At 35.6% G+C, this 18,453-nt stretch overlaps 1 protein-coding gene across 6 annotated transcripts in view; it reads right to left on the bottom strand.

The window, feature by feature from the left end:
• Positions 1-1,283: 1,283 nt before the first annotated feature.
• Positions 1,284-18,453, bottom strand: part of LOC149537888 (CLEC16A-like protein) — a 94,124-nt gene continuing 76,954 nt past the window's right edge. For 2 of the 6 annotated variants that reach the window (XM_089799290.1, XM_089799288.1), the window contains exons 16-21: positions 3,918-4,023; positions 3,739-3,813; positions 3,551-3,600; positions 3,073-3,232; positions 2,720-2,886; positions 1,284-2,155 (exon numbers count right to left, since the gene is read on the bottom strand). In XM_089799290.1, coding sequence (XP_089655416.1) covers positions 1,874-2,155; positions 2,720-2,886; positions 3,073-3,232; positions 3,551-3,600; positions 3,739-3,813; positions 3,918-4,023 — 840 coding nt within the window. In that variant the 3' untranslated portion in view covers positions 1,284-1,873. Of the gene's footprint in view, positions 2,156-2,337; positions 2,497-2,719; positions 2,887-3,072; positions 3,233-3,550; positions 3,601-3,738; positions 3,814-3,917; positions 4,027-18,453 lie in introns of all 6 variants that reach the window. The other 4 variants (XM_089799289.1, XM_089799287.1, XR_016355928.1 and 1 more) reach the window with 3 other exon arrangements.

Raw genomic sequence — 18,453 nt, 5'->3', positions numbered from 1 at the left:
ATATTGAATACGGTTAGAGATGAGAATTAGATTTCAGTGCCTTGGTCATTTCAACATTCAACTGGTTTCCTTCATTATTAGTCAATTTGTTCAAGCAGTTCCCAAGCAGTTGAAGAGCCTACCACATCAACATCCTATCAGTGCTTCTACGATGATGGACACTTTCCTTCTTTAGCAGTGATTCAACTTTGGAGCTCAAGAGCATGTTTAATCGTCATAAGCAGCCAAGCATCTTAAAAATATTCCTTTTTACGGAAAATCAATTGGGCGGTTAGAACAGAAACTTTCTAAGTCTGAGATAGAGTGTGTAGAATGTAACTTTTTCTTGATGCAAATATCAATGTGGGTTGAGCAAACAATATCACATTATTGTCTCCAATTTGTGTACTCACATTTATATAAATTCAATATATTACGCATGGTTGAATTTGTCATTTCAATATTCTTTATCTTGTGTTAATTATTTACTGTTTTCTTTCAAGTATGGAGTAAATAGTAAATACTTTAATAATCTTGAGAACAGCTTTAGGATCGAAGTAGAATTGTCTGATCATCATTAGGTATTGTTAATGGCAGGCATTAACTATGTTGCATCCATTGGTCTGATGTAAATTTGTTAATGGCAAGTATTTGGAATTTTCCGATTCTGCAGCCCTAGGATAAGCACTGATATATTAGAAACAAATCGATGCTCAAAACTTTTTGAAGTTTCCTGATGAATAACCAAGAGTATTTAGTTTAGAGTTTAGAATTTATTCCCAACCGTTGATGAATAATCAAGAGTACTGTGGAATTCAAAGTTAATCTTTCCTTAGTATATTTTCATTGGGAACTATCTGCTTAATATAGAATATTCACTGCAAACTATATCAGATCTCTAAATGTTGTTAGGTTCATTCACCTAGGTTTAGCAAAGCTTAAAGTGCATGGGATTTCAACCTTAGATTGATTCTCGTTCATTGGTCACTACCCATGTAGCCTGTATATTGAATCTGGTTAATTCATAGGAACTCTTGGACCATCCAACACAATGGTTATTGCCTTCAGAACATAAAAAGTTTTAAATTGGAAAAATTCTTAAATGACGCATCAAAAAAATAAAATGCAGGCAACAGACAAGGGCAATGCACTCTACTTTTGATCTTGCATTATCATCCTTGTTTCCTCTTGATTCACACTATACCAAGCCTTTGATCGCGTCTAAATCAGGTCAAAACAATTATGTTAAAGGTAACAGCGGCTATTTTTCACATACATAAAGCAATGAAAAATGGACCGGTTCAGAACTTTAAAAATTACACATTTTTTAAAGAGACTTCCAACTTTTGGAAGGCAATGATATATCGACACAAGGGAGATGCTTGGCTACTCCCACAGTGTCCATAAATAATTTGTTGATAATGACATCTGTTGACATTCCTTTCAAGGAAATGTATAGAACCATTGCCGCTCCAATTCATAATCAGAACTGCACTGAATATGCATTATTGTGGTGGATACCATTTGAATCTAAATATCCAAGAGCAGAACTTGGACAAGTGAAATCACTGACAAAAACATTTTTGATACAAATACATCTTTATCCTACACAACCTCATTAGAGGCTTGCAAAGAACTTTTCTATTACATTGAAATTATAACTAATGTACAAACTACAATGAATTGAAGACATGTCGACTGACAAGCCAAGGAATTCTGGAAGAAAACTCCGATCCTACAGTGCAGAACTGTCGAGCATATTGGAAGCTACATGGTACAGACAATTGAGAGGAAGAGTGTGCAACCATAAAATATTTATTCTCTCCCGCCAAATCAAAAAGGGGGTGAAGAAGAAGCCGGATATATATAAAACACAAATCATCTTGCATGACCTTCACACCTTATGAATACCTTGGCTATTAGTGGCCAAGCCATAACTCAGCAAGGGTTTTAATTCTTCTTGGATAGCAAAACTCTGTACTGACATCTCCTCAAGTACAATAGACAAGGCAGATTTGCACACTTGTTCATCCGGGAATGCAAGTGTCCATCTTCCATCAACCAATCCCTTACCCTTAGATCGTCCAAAACTCATGCCATTTTTTGTAGAATCTGGCAAATTAAATGGCCGCACCCGCACATGTAGCCACCTTGGATGTTTCTCATCTATTCTAGGCTGTCATCCACAGAAATGAATTTAAATGATCAATGCTCTATTCTATGACTATACTATCTTAAATATTTTTACTACTACAAATGTAGTTGCCATGTAAGTAGAATAAAATCCAGGACCAGCAAAGAAATTGATTGTTTTACAAAGACGAAAAAATCAAAATGTTTCAGGGATACAAAGCTTACATAATTGCACAATGAAAATTGAAAATGATTTCACCATCCTCACGCACTATAATTAATGGCATATCAATGGAACCATCAAGCTTCTATATTGCAGATAAACATTGCAAATTTTATTTTCACAAGTGTGCATTTATATCACAGCATCTCCATGGCTTGTCTCTATTCTTGCAAGATATTTTAGGATCAAAACCATAAGATGAACAAACCTCATCATTACATCGTATTCGACTGATAGTTTGCGCTAAGAATTATATATAGTGATATTGAGAAGCAAACTTCATACTCCATTGTAATTAAGAGAGCATATCACAGCTGGTACATAGGCATATTTCTGCATTTTGCAAATAAGTCACAAACCAAAAAAATAGTTAAAAAAACTTACAATTGAGCCAGCCAAGGGAGCTGCAACACGAACAATCCCTCGACGTCGTTTAAGAGGAACTTCCTCTGCAAGCAACAAACATCCAGATTTCCCCTTTGCCACAGCTAAGAAGTAAAATGGACGCTCTTTCCCCCTCTCAAATGCTATCCTGCAAGGAAGTGCATCATCTGCAGTTGCAGTGAAAGTTCGGAAAATATCAGAATCCCTAGAAGCAAAGGATATATTTAATGCAAATAAATAGGTTTACAGAATGAACATGAAATTTATGGCAACTACCATTAGCATTATCCTTAATAAGTTTCACTTCCAATGCATTCTACAGTAAGCAGGAAATTAACTTGAAATATTCTCACCCAAATTCAATTCAGTGCCTATCTTGGGAACCAGGATATCTATGCCCGCCCTCCTCACCCTGGAATTCTCATTTGTATCACTCGGAAAACCAAACTCAGGAATATCATGTGCACTGCCTCCAATTAGAGAACTTCTGAGATAATGATGCAATACAAAAACCTGGTATTCAACACTTAAATTCAGAAACTTTTACAATAATTAGTTGTATATATTTCTAACACCTACCTATAAAGTTTCCAACTTTCCAACCCTAGTAAGACAAAAGACTGAAAGCTGAGATCAGACAAAGAATAATTCTAACTAGCTAGGACAACAAAACCCTAGAGACCAATAAAAGCCCAGGAATAGTCAAATGAGCCTCAAAAAGTACAAGGAAAATTGTGACAGTTATCTATTTCTTGTTTCTTTTGACATTGATGAGACATGTAATTACAAAGAAATATGGTACACATTATAGTCCAACAGTTAACTAACAACCTTAACTGTCTTCCGCATTCTTTGACCAACAAAGGAAGAAGAGTGATCACCTGACAAAAAAATCAAAAACTAAGTAAAGGCTACTAATTTAATATTTTTTAAAGATTAATCTGTACACCCATCCATAAATAACTCTATCAAGCATTATAAATTCATAGAAAAATCCAATTACAACAGTGACAACTTACCATCCACGAGGACAGACTGTGACTCTGGAAGAAGAACAAATACAGAAGACTTTTCAAGGTCTGGTCTCTCAATGGCTATGAATCAAGTAGAAAAATAATCAAGAATGGCATACAAAATATTTGAAAAAATCTAATTTTGGAACTTGGAACATAAAAATCATATAACATGATGAGCATACCTGTCTTGCACTTTTTCCATTCATCCACAATAACTGCTGAGATATGATCACACCAGCAATCCTTGGTTTCTTTCAGAAGTTCATTGCTAGCCTCGTTGTAAGCATCCTGCTAATCAGAAAAGGTTTATGTAAACAAAGCTTTCAGATTTAAGCAATGTACAATGATTATTTATTTATTTTCCCTCTGGAGGTAAGGGAAGGCCTGACAGATTAAAGACAACGATGACTAATTAAAACAAATTGAAAATCGAGCATATCAAATTCTAAAACAACAGTCTCTGTGATTTTCATCATCAATGAAATATCACACTTAACACATTGAACCAAAGTTTCAAATTGAATATTGTGAAATATTAAATGAATATGTTAATAATAATGAGTACAATTTTTAGTCCAATTCTAAGGTTCTTTCCAGGAACACAAATTGATGATCATCCAAACATGGAGCGAGAATGTTTATGGAACCGCATAAGGAAGGAGCCGGTTTTTGGTGGATACAAAATAGCAATTTAATTGAAGAAAAGCAAAGCGCTTCTGACAGCGATGAAAGCTGTGAAGTATCATAGCAAGAAATTTAAAACCACAAACAGATTGGAATAATCATTATTCCCATTCAAAAAAGCTACAATAAACATTGAGCTACCTTGTGGAATTAAAAAGTCTTTCAAATAATACACAAGCTTCCCTTTAATCTTCTATGTCAGAACCTCTATCCTAAATCTGTATAACCTAGTAGTACCAAAATAGTCACTTAGCATAGATGTCACAAAGACAGTCATAAATTCCATGAAGATAACATAATTTGCTTCAACAATGAGAAGAACATGAACATTGAATTACCTTATGGAATTAAAAAGTCTTTCAAATAATACACAAGCTTCCCTTTAATCTTCTATGTCAGAACCTCTATCCTAAATCTGTATAACCTAGTAGTACCAAAATAGTCATTTAGCATAGATGTCACAAAGATAGTAAAAAATTCCATTAACATAATTTGCTTCAACAATGAGAAGAACATGAACCAGACTAAAAGCATTCACATTTTAAGCATCATTAAAATGTATAGAGATAACTCAATTCGGTGACAAAGCCACATAAAGCATTCACTGTAATAATCTATGTTATGAAAACTGCCAGAATGGTTCAGTACGTATTAAGTACAGACAAAGAATTGGTTGCTCTGTTGATTTGGACAGGTTGCCAATTAATCAACAGAGCACCAATTTTTGGTCCCAGAATCAGATAAACTGAAATCCTAAATGCTTTATGGAACATCTAAACAACTTAAGACACAAAATGAACACATTTACCTCATTTAGATAACAAAACACACAAAGCAAAGAGGACGTGCAATAGCCCATTTTCTGCCAGGTAGATCATGAAGGAACCTGGACAACTCTTGGATTAGAGGCAAAAAAACCAATTTTCTAAATAAGCAAACATTTTAGTATTTTTTTCATTCTTCATGTGAGTTATGATCTATATTTTAAATTGGATAGGAATCTGTTGGTTTTTAAAACTTCTTTCCATTAGTATAATAATATATCAGCATATTCTACCCTTATAGACCAGACAACATTTAAAATAAAGTTCAACACAACTCGCTGGTGTAAGAATTTGTTGGAAAGATTGGGCAAATGTCCAGTGATGGTGCACACGCTGGAATTTTTTAGGGGTGTGGCGCGAGATATCCAAGTTCATGCACTCAGACAAGAACTTTTGTTCAGTATCCTAGCGCACACATCAAATCTAGCCCAAGCTATACCAACATCTAGAGTGTTAAAATATATTTCAGAATAAAAGCATGCTTAAGCAACAGTTGCCGTTAGATCTGTTTATCATTTGCAAGTAACAAGTTTGAATCAAAGAAGCCCACTTCTTTCCCATCCCTAATGTCCCTACTTCTTAAAATTGTGATAGTGAGCCCTGGCTGTGCATGAAGGACAGTCCACCACATATAAGAAAGCAAAGAAGTCAATGATAAAATCATTTCAAAATGGATCTTGAAAGATTGTTAATCGGCACATTGCAAGATGAGTTTATTCACATGGGTTGTTTTCCAATACTGTTAAATCACCATAAAACCAAGTAGTTATCAGGACAACAAATAATGATTGAAGGATGCACCTATGCCGACATCTAGAGTGTTGGAGTATATCTCAGATGCAGAAGCAACAGTTGCCCTTAGATCAGCTTATCATTTCAATCAAAGAAGCCCCTTCTTCACCAATCCTAGTGTTCTTAAAGTTGTCATAGTGAGCCTTGGCTGTGCATGAAGGAGAGTCCACCACACATAAGAGAAAAAAGAGTCAAGGATAATGTCATTTCAAAATGTAGCTTAAGAGAATGTTGATCAACACATTGCAACATGAGTTTATGCACATGGATTGTCTTCCAACGTTGTTAAATCACCATATTAGCAAGTAGTTATGATGGCAATAAATAAGGATTTAAAATTGTACAATGGTCCAAATTTTGACAAGGTGTGCAACAGGTCATAAGCAAGGAGATGACACATGTAGACAAATCACTGAAAACTATTAAGGGATTCTTGGACCAAGGCAATGGTGTCTATCATTCCAATTGATAGAACAATGTTAAAAGGTGGCCCTTGAATAATGTGATTGCATTGTGACCTAAAAGGACATTGTTTTCGAATGCCATGGACTGTGAAGGGTACATTAATAATGTGCAATTCATTTTTATCATATGATGCAGGCCATGTTTAATTTTTTAGCTCCATTTGGAACTTAGCTTCAATATGAACATGCAATAAATTGAGGTATTTCTATTTTGTAAGCCACTTATGTGATAAAGTGAAAGTTGTTATTTAATTAATTAAGGTTAATAAAGTGTGGATAAGCACTAATGATTTAGATTTACCTTCCAAACCATATCCTACATGAGATAATACTTTGCTTTTGAGAGATAAGAATGCTATTTTTAGTGTAAATTGTTTGCGCACTTTTGTTCATTTCCACAGTTCAAATTTCAATGATTTCTCTGATTAATTTGATGTTTACAAAATTACAAAGGATTACTATGCAATCAATCACTGTGACTGAAATTTCAATATGGTATTACAGGCAATTATTTTGTTGATGTCTTTTAGTAGTATTTGCGATTTTGCAACAGAGATGGGGTCTATAATTGTAACTTTTACAAAAGATATTTCAAAAAAATTTAGTTCTATTATTTTGAAATCTACAAGTTAAATTTTACAAGAACAAATTTAATGGCATCGCCTGGTCTCCTTTTGAGGATAGGTTGGATGTCGCATTAATTTCCTCCATTGGAAAATCACATTGACTTTGTTACTGGAAGAAAATGAGCATGGGAAATCATAAAGGATGTGATTCCTAAACCCAAAAATGCTCAATGATTGTTAGCTCACAAGAAGAAACAGGTTAAAGCAAAGTGAATGATCCTAGATATAGTGAAGGATACTGTAATTCCTCACTTTTCAGAAAAGAAATCAGTCAAGAAGATACTTCACTCTGGATACCCTTTTCAAAAGTGAAAACATTAACAAGAAAATGATAATAAGAAAAAGAAAAAAACACCGATCCCTACAGATGTCTAGTATGTATACTGTTAGTTGCCTGATGGTGGTTAACATTCTGACAAACTTGTAGCAACGGGAAATAAGGTTGAAGGAGTAAAGCTACTGAGCTTAGCTTTGAATGGGTTCTCATCATCATGGCATGTATCCGTTCAAAGATTTATGCCAGGAGAAAGCTTACTTCCTTTGAGAGAGTATGGGATTATTCTATCTAGGAAGAAACTTGAATCGAGTCAAAAGCAAACAAGATAGAAAGTAACATAAACTCAGCTTTCTTTGTCCAAAGCAAGGGTAAGGGAAAGGATGAGGAAAAATCCTGACAGTCAGTGAAAAAGGACTCCAGTCATATCAACTGCTTCAATCATCACAAGTTTGGTCATTATGCATCAAGTGTTAAGAAAAGAAGACAAACTGAGACTTCAGTGTTTAACATTGAACAAGGAGGATTTTATAAACACTTGGCACGCATGCCAATGCTACTTTCCCAAGTAGCAAGCATAGGTCTAAAGAAATTTTAGACTTAGAGCATTTCAATCTGTATGGACCAATGTCAATAGGACCAACATTAAAAGCATGTATTATGTTTCTTTTATTGATGATTTCTCTCACAAGACAATGATCTATTTCTTATAAACCAAGGACGAGCCCTTTAGCATTTTTCAAGAATGCAAAGCTCTAATTGAGAAACAAACCAGGAAGAAGATCAAGGCATTGAGCTCAAACTATAGGAGAGAGTACACCTCCAATTAGCTGGAAATTTTCTGCAAGGAAACAAGGATAAACGAGGAGGGAAGAAACTTCAAACAACACACAATAGAATGGGATTGTCAATCAAAGGAATCAATCAACCATAAACATTGCTAAGGACATGATTCATGACCTAGAACACTTGTCCTCATAGGATCTTGAAGGAGAAGACATCAGCGAAGGAATTCCATGGTGTGAAGCCCAAATTTCTGCATCTTTTGTCATCCAATATACATCCATATACTTGTAGAGGACAAAATTGGAACCTCCTAGCATGAAAAGTTTATTTGGAGGTTACAGTGAGACTTTGAGATGTCAGGTTTGAGAGGTTCTTATCAGTGGGTATGTCAAGTTTGAGAACTTAGCATCTAGAAAGTCTCAACAATTCATTCTAATAATAGATGATGTGAAGCACGAAGCTCTAGAGGTTGAATCTGCAAAGATTCCAATTGTTTCATAATACAAGACAACAGCCCCGTCCTATTCCTTTATTAAAAGCTCTCCACGATGGTTTCTAAGAGAGAAGACCTCCAAAGCATTGATGAGTAATATCATTTACTCTTCTAGACTCCAAGAAGCAATGGATAAACCATAATTGAAAATGCACGATATATCGCGAGATACAAAAGGAAAAATTTTAATCTCCATTATAATTGCCAGCATTTTTGCGAGTTTTTGACAAAAAATTGTGATATATCTACATTTATGTCAGTCACCAAGTCAATGGAAACCCGACACATTTTTAAAGGGTTTTTTGCTGTTAGAAAAGTGATGAAAAAAACATTTTGGGGGTCATTTTTTGTGGTCATTTCTAGTGAACAAAAAATGCAACGTTTTTAGTGGACAACGCCTTCATTTATAGACGCCATTCTCAGAATCGACACCTTCATTTACAGACACCATTCACCTTCAATGCCTTCATTTACCTTTAGGCTTCTTCAATGACATTCTGCAGAATTGCCGACACTTTATTCTTCGGTTTTTAAAATCTATTTTTTCTTTTTCTTTGCTAGTCCATCACAATTTATTATTATTTGTATAATGGTTTATGCCATTATGGTAAATTTAAATATATATAATTTGATTAAAATTTGTATGTTCAATCCCCATACAACATGCCAAGATCTTTTTAAAAATGTCTCCAGAATTGTCAACACACCAAAATTCTGAAAATTTAAAAGTTAAAACAACCATACATTACTGCATTGTTATGCCCCTCTTGTCACATTGAAAATTGGTAATAAATTAAGCACTTGAACACATAAATATCCTAATTCTAGGCCCTAGCAAACTGAAATTAAATACTTGCTTTCAAAATCAATCTTCCACAATGACTGAGAGCACAAGAAGCAATATAATAACATCAAAAGCATTGACAAAATTTAACTTTTGGTGTATACGTTCTACATGTGTGTGTTTTAAGATTATCTAAGAAATTATATATTTTCAAATCTTCGATAAAGGTGTCAATTTATAGCTGATTTTTTGGCAATTCTGAGTTTTTGAATTTTTTTGGGTCCAGCAAGATATTGCCGAGACTGTTTCAACTATGGGATAAACAACAAATTTGAATAGGTATAAAATTCCTTCCTCACTAAGATAGATTGTAGAGTTGTTTCGTCAATTTGGAAGTTCTATAAAAGTTTAGTATGAACATACAAGTAGTTCAAGTTATTTTTATTTTGTAGTTCACTAAATATAGAGAAAATGAAAACTATCAAATTAACTGACCATTGAAGATGTCACATCAAAAAATGTCATTCAAATTGCAACAAATAATGGAAAAAAATTCCACATGGCTATCATTGGTTGAGGTACAACATTGACACATCTTTGTATGCTTTGTGCTATGTATCCACTCAATAAAAGATCTATCACATTCCTTCTTTAGATTGATGGAGATAAGATAAGAGAAGATAGATTTATTAATGTCCAACAAAAGGGCCCAATGGATTGCTTGAAGTAGAGCAGCAACCCAACATGCATCAAGAGCACCAAACGATGTCTGGAAAAAGACAAAGCAACAAGCAACAGACCAAAGAACCGAAGCGATGAAGCCACCAAACAACCCAACAAACTAGCTGCTCTAATCAGTCGGGAATAAGTCCAAAATCGCCAAATAGGCCCTGTAAGGAAGGAGACCTCAAGACATCTTTGAGAACCCCTAGACGTGCTAGAAGAAGAAAGATATCGCTGAGTGGATGATCTACACAGTCTCACAACCTTGAGAGTACCCAAAGAGGGGTCCAATACATTAAATAAGATGATCATCATCTTCCCTATGTTTACCATTCCACATAGCCAGAACAACAACTTGTACGATTCTACACTGTTAGTGTAATTAAATATTACTAATTACACTTTACTTAAGTTCACTTAGGATAATGCAATTTCATATTAGTTGTCACGTAGACATATAGGACTTTGCACTTTATTTGAGCTCATGTTGTCTCACACCACTCTTTGTGTGATACACCTTACTGTTCTTATCCTCTTACTGTTGCACATACTTTAATGCACAATGAAGGATAATCCACCTTTGGTGGACATGTGCTTAGTTGTTATACTTAACACTTGCATCACTCCTAGTTATCTTGCATTGCCTATGTATTCAGTCACTTCTACATGCATTGTATCTGAATATTCATTATCATTTGATCATCCTTTTGTCTTTCTTGTGCTATCTCTTGAGCTTCTAGATCTTGGTATTATATTTTTTGCCTTATGCAAATTCTTACATGGTATCAGAGCCGAAGGAGTGTTACATTATATAGCCATTGGAGAGCATTTTGCTTCATTTTGGAGGGCAACAATGCAGAGCTAGAATCAATGTTCTTGTGGAAGTGTGTAGAGCAAGATTGGACCTCACCATTGCATTCGGATGGCTGTTCCAGGGAATGTTGACTATAAAGTTGCCTATATTACACAGAAATCAAATTTGAGGCAAAACAAAAATTTCCACATCAAGCTTCGACAGCTCGATTTGCAATTTGCGGTACGATTCAAATCTTTTATTCAAAAAAAATTGTTTCAATTTTTTTGTAGATCTGATTTTTTTTGTCGTCATTATCATTTTCATTTTTTGGGCAAAAAATGTGTTTTCTAGCCAATCTGACCATTGTATCATAGTCTATTAGTGCGCAACATATTCCTTTTGCTTGCACGGGCCGAGCCTATTCCCTTCAACTGGGCACTTGCTTTTGGCAAGGCATCACACAACTAGGTCTTTGCAATTTCTTTTAACAATGTGCAGTCATTGCATTAAAGGGCCTGAAAATGACCATTCGACAACACTATGGGATCAACATATTTGACTTGGCATTCAAGCACAAGTCCAAGCTCCTCATCTGATTAGCTAGACATTACAATCGGGCAACGACACTTTGAGATCCCATTCAACACACTACCAAGCCCGATTGGACATCTCTTTTGATTTTGAGCCTTCACATATTGAGATTTGGCAGGTTGAGCACCACAACGACATCAATCCACGCGATTTGGAGTAGTCCTACTCTCTCCTGAGCTAAGCGGATTTGAGCAAGGTTGCCAACTCCATCCATCAGACATGTGGGTCCATTAGTGATTTTGTAGTCTTCACGCAGGTCCACATTTAGATCTACGCCCAAGGTGGCCCCTTCCTTTGAAAGTCAGCGACAGTTCAAGTCCTTTAGCAACATAGAGATCTTTGGGCATTGCCCAAGATCTCCTCACGCACTCATCAAACACACATATCAGTGGATTTCATATGTGTTTCTCTTGTGGAAGACTTCTTAAAGAGTTTGAATAATCGTGCACATGGATTTGTAGTGCATCTACCACTTCAGATGAGCTTGGTCTTCACACATTAAATCCCCACACTGACATTGAAGGGAGATATGAATTGTTGATTGCCCACCTCACTGCCAAACATTGGTTCGAGTTCATCCTCATATTCGGTTCAATCGAGCTCTTCTTCACATCCAAGTTGCCCTTTACACACATTCAACTCGATCGTGGTTCATTAGAGCTGTGGTTTCCTTGCATTTTCAGATCGGGCAAACTAGTATTTTGTTTTAAAAACAAAAGAAATTTGCATTTCTGCAATTTTCACTATCATGAATTTTAAGGGTATTTGGCTATCATCAAGCACTTTGACTATTTTGGCCTTGACAGGCATGCACCCGTCGATTTTAATCTCATGGTGTCATCAACATTTTTGTATTTAATTTGATGACAGTCTAACCATCCACATATGGACAATTTTATTTTCCATCGACGATCATCTAGCTGTAAATTTTAAGCATAGTGTTCTGTTGATGTCATCCGATGCTTGTACAATTTGAACCCCTCCATTTGCATTTTCAATTTGGTTGCCCAACTTTGCAAGGCCATAATTTGGTCATACTGACTCCAAATTAGATGCAATCTTTTTTTTATTTTGGCTTGAATATTTTGAACTTTTTAATGGTGCAACTATTTTATGATTTTGGTGGACAATTTTTCCAGAAAGTACAAATTTTGGCAACTCTACATATCCAACGCTTGATTCTGCAACTTTAGAGGCTTCATTCAAGCTCATACGAACACCTTTTCAGATTCCATTTTTTTGAAAGTGCATAATTTTTAGATAGCAATCAAGATTTACCATCATAGAATAGACTTATTTGGAGCATTTGGTCTATTTTGGCCTATTGGCTATTTGTACTTTGAAGATCCTTTTTGTGTCCTAATTGTATTGTGTCTATTATCGCTTCATATTCTTCGTTGCAATAATCAAAATAAAAAATCCACTATGGCCAAATTAAGCAAGTGGCAATTGTACTTGCACTACATATAAAGTGCCAAAACTATCTATTTTGGGAGGGTTTCTCTATTTCATTGCATTTTGGGGGTACATTATTGATGTAATCATAGCAAAACTACACCTCATTGTCATACAGCTAACTAGGGATAATTATGCATTATGGGCAAAAGGCATCATCACACATTGTAGATGGCTTAATATCTTGCCTCATCTTTATGAACGAATTCCTAAGACAAATACATATTGGAAGAGAGAAGCACGACATTCTAAAAATCGACATATTAGAGGTACAATTTGTAGGAGTCTTGCTTCCTGGAGATATCATATAGTGTATTGTACAACCCTGAATAATGATTTCCCTCTCCAAGGGTGGAATCTTATTTTGGAACATTTTGGATACCCAGATATTTCTGGAGTACTAATTGATCTAGGTGCATATTGTCTCATTCCACATGATGATGCAGATAATATTCTCTATGATGATGAAACATTAGAGTTCATTGCAGATCTTGCAAACGAAGATAGTCTTGATCGAAAGCCTCACATTGCATTACCCACTCCTCCAATTGAGATCACATCTACTGTTGTTCCCGATGATACATACATCCACACAACCATGGATTCAGGTGATTCAGTGCAACATGACATTCCTTGTCTTCCAGTGATAATTCCTTGAGATAACTTCTTGACAGACATTGCAGGTTTGTTTATGAAGTCCTACATTGAGGATTTGGGAGGCGTCATCGATGATATTCATCTTCTCTTTGTTGAAGATGATCCTTCTTCAGTTGTTGTGAGGGAACACTTTAACCCTTGTGATTCTCTACTTGATCCTTCTTTCAACTTTGGCATGATTGTGGATACTTTCTTACAACGGTTTGAGGTCTCTTTCACTTTAGAGAAGACAATTTAGTCTCTGAAGATTGACATTCATGAGTCTCACACTTCACTTGACTTGTCATATTGCATGGCTGATCATACTCATGTGTTGGAGATTCCTATTTAGTTTCCCGAGACATCATACATTCTAAGGGTTCTTACCACTGATTGGGGAGGATTCTTGGATACACCTATGGCACCATTTCTACCTTAAGGGAAGAACATTCATTTTTCTTGGTGCAGCTTCTACATTGATCCAGGAGCATCTATCATGGGTGTAGATTCTACATTGAGGGGCGTGAGGGGGGTGGGCAAGGGGTGGCGAGGGGGGCTTCTCTTCCTACTTCTTTTGAGGAGACACATTTTTCTTTGGAATTTGAACCATATTATAACATGGATCAGTCACCATTGGTTCCTTGTTTGTCACCTTCTATTGGGCTTCATCCTGATTGGTTCATGGCATCTTCATCATTCAAGGACATGGTAACACATAAATAGACTTCAGAGAGTTCATACTTCATTTACATTCCCTTTCCTTCTTCCTATCCACAATGGGAAGCATTCTTGCATTTGCACTTGGTCCATCTTCTTCCTAAGGGGAGAAATGTTGTTTGTCGACATTGGACCACCTTTTGTTTTCAAGTAGTCACCACACTTTGCACGAGTTTATTTCAACCTAAGTTAGCTTGAAACGAGCAGAATTCCAAGGGCTATTCAACCAAGGCAAAAACAAAAGCAAAAACTATTTACAACACAGAACAAAAAAAGACGTGAAAGTTTACCAAAAATTGAGTGTTTGCAGAGCGAGAAGAAAAACTCTTACCAATAGACAAATAGGGATAATCTCGACGGAAAACCTTCAAAAAGAATTCATAGATAGGATCACATAGACAAACATTGAGTTCAATTCAGGAATAACGAATTGTCTTTATGATACTTTATCAATACATTAAAACTTCGAGGATGCGCCTACGAATCCAAAACAAAATTGCGTAGGGTTGCCCAAATTTTGTAAAGCCAAAATTGAGGACTACAAAAACACAATTATTATTTCATATTTTCATGGCATCTAAGCAACTGTTGTCTTTTGGCAAACTTTTCCAATAAATTTTATGGTTTAACCACACAGAAATTTAGAAGAAATTTTAAAAAGTTTTTGCTTGGTTCTTAAAAACAAAAATTATAGGACTTTTTAGCAGATTTTTTTAAATAGAATAAAGCTTGTGGTTTTCTCAGAACAATTTGTAAGGATATTTTCAGAAGATTTTTTAGGTTTTTGATAGGTCTTCAGCTTGAACAAAAATCTTTCTTTTTTAACAAAGGATTTTTCTAGCAGTTCTCAAGTTTTTTGTTCCAACAAAAATCATGACAGGTTTTTTCCAAAACCCATGGCAGCTCTTGCACAATTCTTTCCATAATTTTTTTCAAAAACATGTGTTTTTACAGCTTTTGATACAAACCAAGGCTTTTCTATGATGTTTTAACGAAATTGTGATGTTGCTTTATAGCAACTCTTCTTTATGACTACTAGATCCAATCATGGTTTCTTGCACCTGTTTTTGGGATGCGGCAAGGAATTTTGCGGTAAACTATATTCCTGCAAAAGCACTGGAGTTTTTGCATGATTTTCTTTATTACAAAATTGTGTGTTTCTATTCTTCTGTTGCAATGGAGGGTTTTTGCCCTGGCTCTTTTCACAATTTTTGGCAAAATAATGAATTTTTTGAATTGAGAAATTTTACAGTGATTTGCATGACCTTTTATAACAAATGAAGCACCAACTCAAAATTAGGAACAAAAATGAATTACAAAAGTCTGAGATGCAACAATAGCGCCAAGAAAAATTAACAATAGTAAATCAATCCTCTTCAAAAATTGCATGGTACACCACATCCTTAACTTCAGTCACTCATTTTCAAAGCATCAACAAACTCATATATCTTCAGAGACCACATATCTGATAAAACCTAGGTTGCATGCATACATGTATCCACACCCATGGGATACATACCCACATACCCAAAGTACCAGGTACTCAATGGAGAGCATCATAGCTAAGGAGCTTGATTAAGATTTCTGATATTTGTTTCAATTTTTTGTTTGTATATGAGCTTGTTATTTATGAAGCTTAATTCAATGCGTCAGAAGTCCAAAATTTATAATCACTAAACAGTATCACTGTTCAAGTCAGAAGTTTATCATTTGCAATATGTCATTGTTATATGATTACGATATTCTTGTTCATGTTTAAAGTCCGCTTTCTCTGTTATGCATCTAAATATTTATATTTTTCATATACACACTGCAAATCTGAAACTGAGAAGAATACATTACATGTGTAAACCTTACGACTGTTCTTGTTTTGAGAAATCATTGTTATGACAAATATTTTCATATATTCTATGAATATTAAATTATCTATTAAAAAAGTTTGACGTACCCAAGTACCCCCATCCCCTATTTTGGAAAATAGCTGTACCTGTACCAGTACCAGTACCCTAAGTACCCAAGTACCTCTGTCCCCTTGCAACCTTGGATAAAACACTTCCTCATGAGTCCATAGTCACCTTCACAACTCACCTTTTTTCTTGCATTGAACCTTTTCAGTTCAACTCACTAGCAAGGTATCATTTCTCAACATGTGAAGCTTGACACCAAAAATATATCTCAGCACTAATATGCTCGACAATTTTTCTTCTTTATTTGGAATGCAGTATACCTCACTTCATCAATCTCACCATCAATTCCAACCAAAATCACCCATCACAAATATACATTTTTCACAAGAATATACTTAACTACCCAGTCCTAGTCAAGGTTCACACAACAGACACTGTGTCTGTGAAAAACAAAAAATACTGAGAGGGAGAGGGAGTGGATCAGTATTATAAAAATTTAATCCAAACACAAAGGAGAAACAAGAAGACAAGAACACACACGGTTTATCTTGTGGAAACCCTTTTGGGTAGAAACCATAGTATCACTAATCTCCAAAAATGGGCTACAACCCAGTACAACCAGAGCTGCAACTCTATGGCTCACCCCAAATACAATTCTGGCTTCGACCAAAGCAAACTGAGTCTGCAACCTGCAGAGGGCTCCTACCCAGCACATCAGACCATTACAAGAGATATACAGAACAATCATGCAAGCTTTGTGTCCACTCGGAAATAAGTGAACCCTCCAAACTTATTAAGACTCTTAGTGGATTAAGAATTGTTTTTATGTCATAGAAGATCGACCTGTGAATTTACACTCTCTTCAACAGTCACAGGACTCAAGAATATGCAGGTTATCATCTTCAATGATTCACACGGTCACCTACCTCAATTCTTCAAAAACGTGTTCAGTCTCTTCTCACACTAAAAAGTCACGTCCACACAGTATATGTTCTATAATCCACACTGCTTTCTGTGTTCTTCTGCAAAAACTCTAGCAAGCATAACTTACATTTTTACACAGCACCCACGACCAGGCAGTTAGAAAATCATTTTTTAACCAGACACCTTTTCACATTAAAAAAAACCTCTTTTTCATACAACCCAATTCCATTGATACAAGAAGAGGTGTTATTTCGTAGAAGAGGACAAACGTGGCCTGTCATCTGAATATGTAAGAGTCGTTTTTACTGTCATGTCATCAAACATGGAGGCTCTGTGCTTGCCCAGAAACCAACGTATATGCTCTGAGTTTTTAAGGAAACTATTCAATACTTACAGCTCCCACCGTTTTCCAAAAAGTGGCAAGGCATAAGTGCCCAAAAAGACATTTCTTCAACAGGTAAAGGCCAAGAACAATGAAGAGAAAGAGTCCTGACAGCCTCTAAACAGTCAATACTCTCAACTGAATGAACAGAAAATAGCCAGCTCACCTCCGGCTTAAAGTCTACTCATACACAGCGCCCATTTTTTCTTGCTTCAATGATTTTTTCAACTTAGACATTACTAGAGCGTAATTCTCATAATAGACATTTCTGCATCTGTTACCAATCTTCAATGGTCATCAACATCATCGTGTCCTTACACAATCATCGCCCAGATTGGCCATAGAAGAAAACATTCGCTTTACACCTGGCAACTCAAGGATGGCAGTTGCAAAAACACTTGCTTTACAAATATGAACTAAACCTATTCCAGAAAAGTTTTATAAATATAACAGATAGGTAATCCTGTCAAGCATAAAGAGTCCTGACAGCCTCTAAACAGTCAATACTCTCAACTGAACGAACAGAAAATAGCCAGCTCACCTCCGGCTTAAAGTCTACTCATACACAGCGCCCATTTTTTCTTGCTTAATGATTTTTTCAACTTAGACGTTACTAGAGCATAATTCTCATAATAGACATTTCTGCATCCGTTACCAATCTTCAATGGTCATCAACATCGTGTCCTTACACAATCATCGCCCGGATTGGCCATAGAAGAAAACATTCGCTTTACACCTGGCAACTCAAGGATGGCAGTTGCAAAAACATTTGCTTTACAAATATGAACTAAACCTATTCCAGAAAAGTTTTATAAATAGAACAGATAGGTAATCCTGTCAAGCATAAAAAACTTTAGAGA

The sequence above is a fragment of the Cupressus sempervirens genome, chromosome 9, assembly GCF_028749045.1.
Source record: "Cupressus sempervirens isolate cs-2001-9-10 chromosome 9, ASM2874904v1, whole genome shotgun sequence".
Lineage (NCBI taxonomy): Eukaryota > Viridiplantae > Streptophyta > Pinopsida > Cupressales > Cupressaceae > Cupressus > Cupressus sempervirens.
This window is presented reverse-complemented; position numbering and strand designations above follow the sequence as displayed.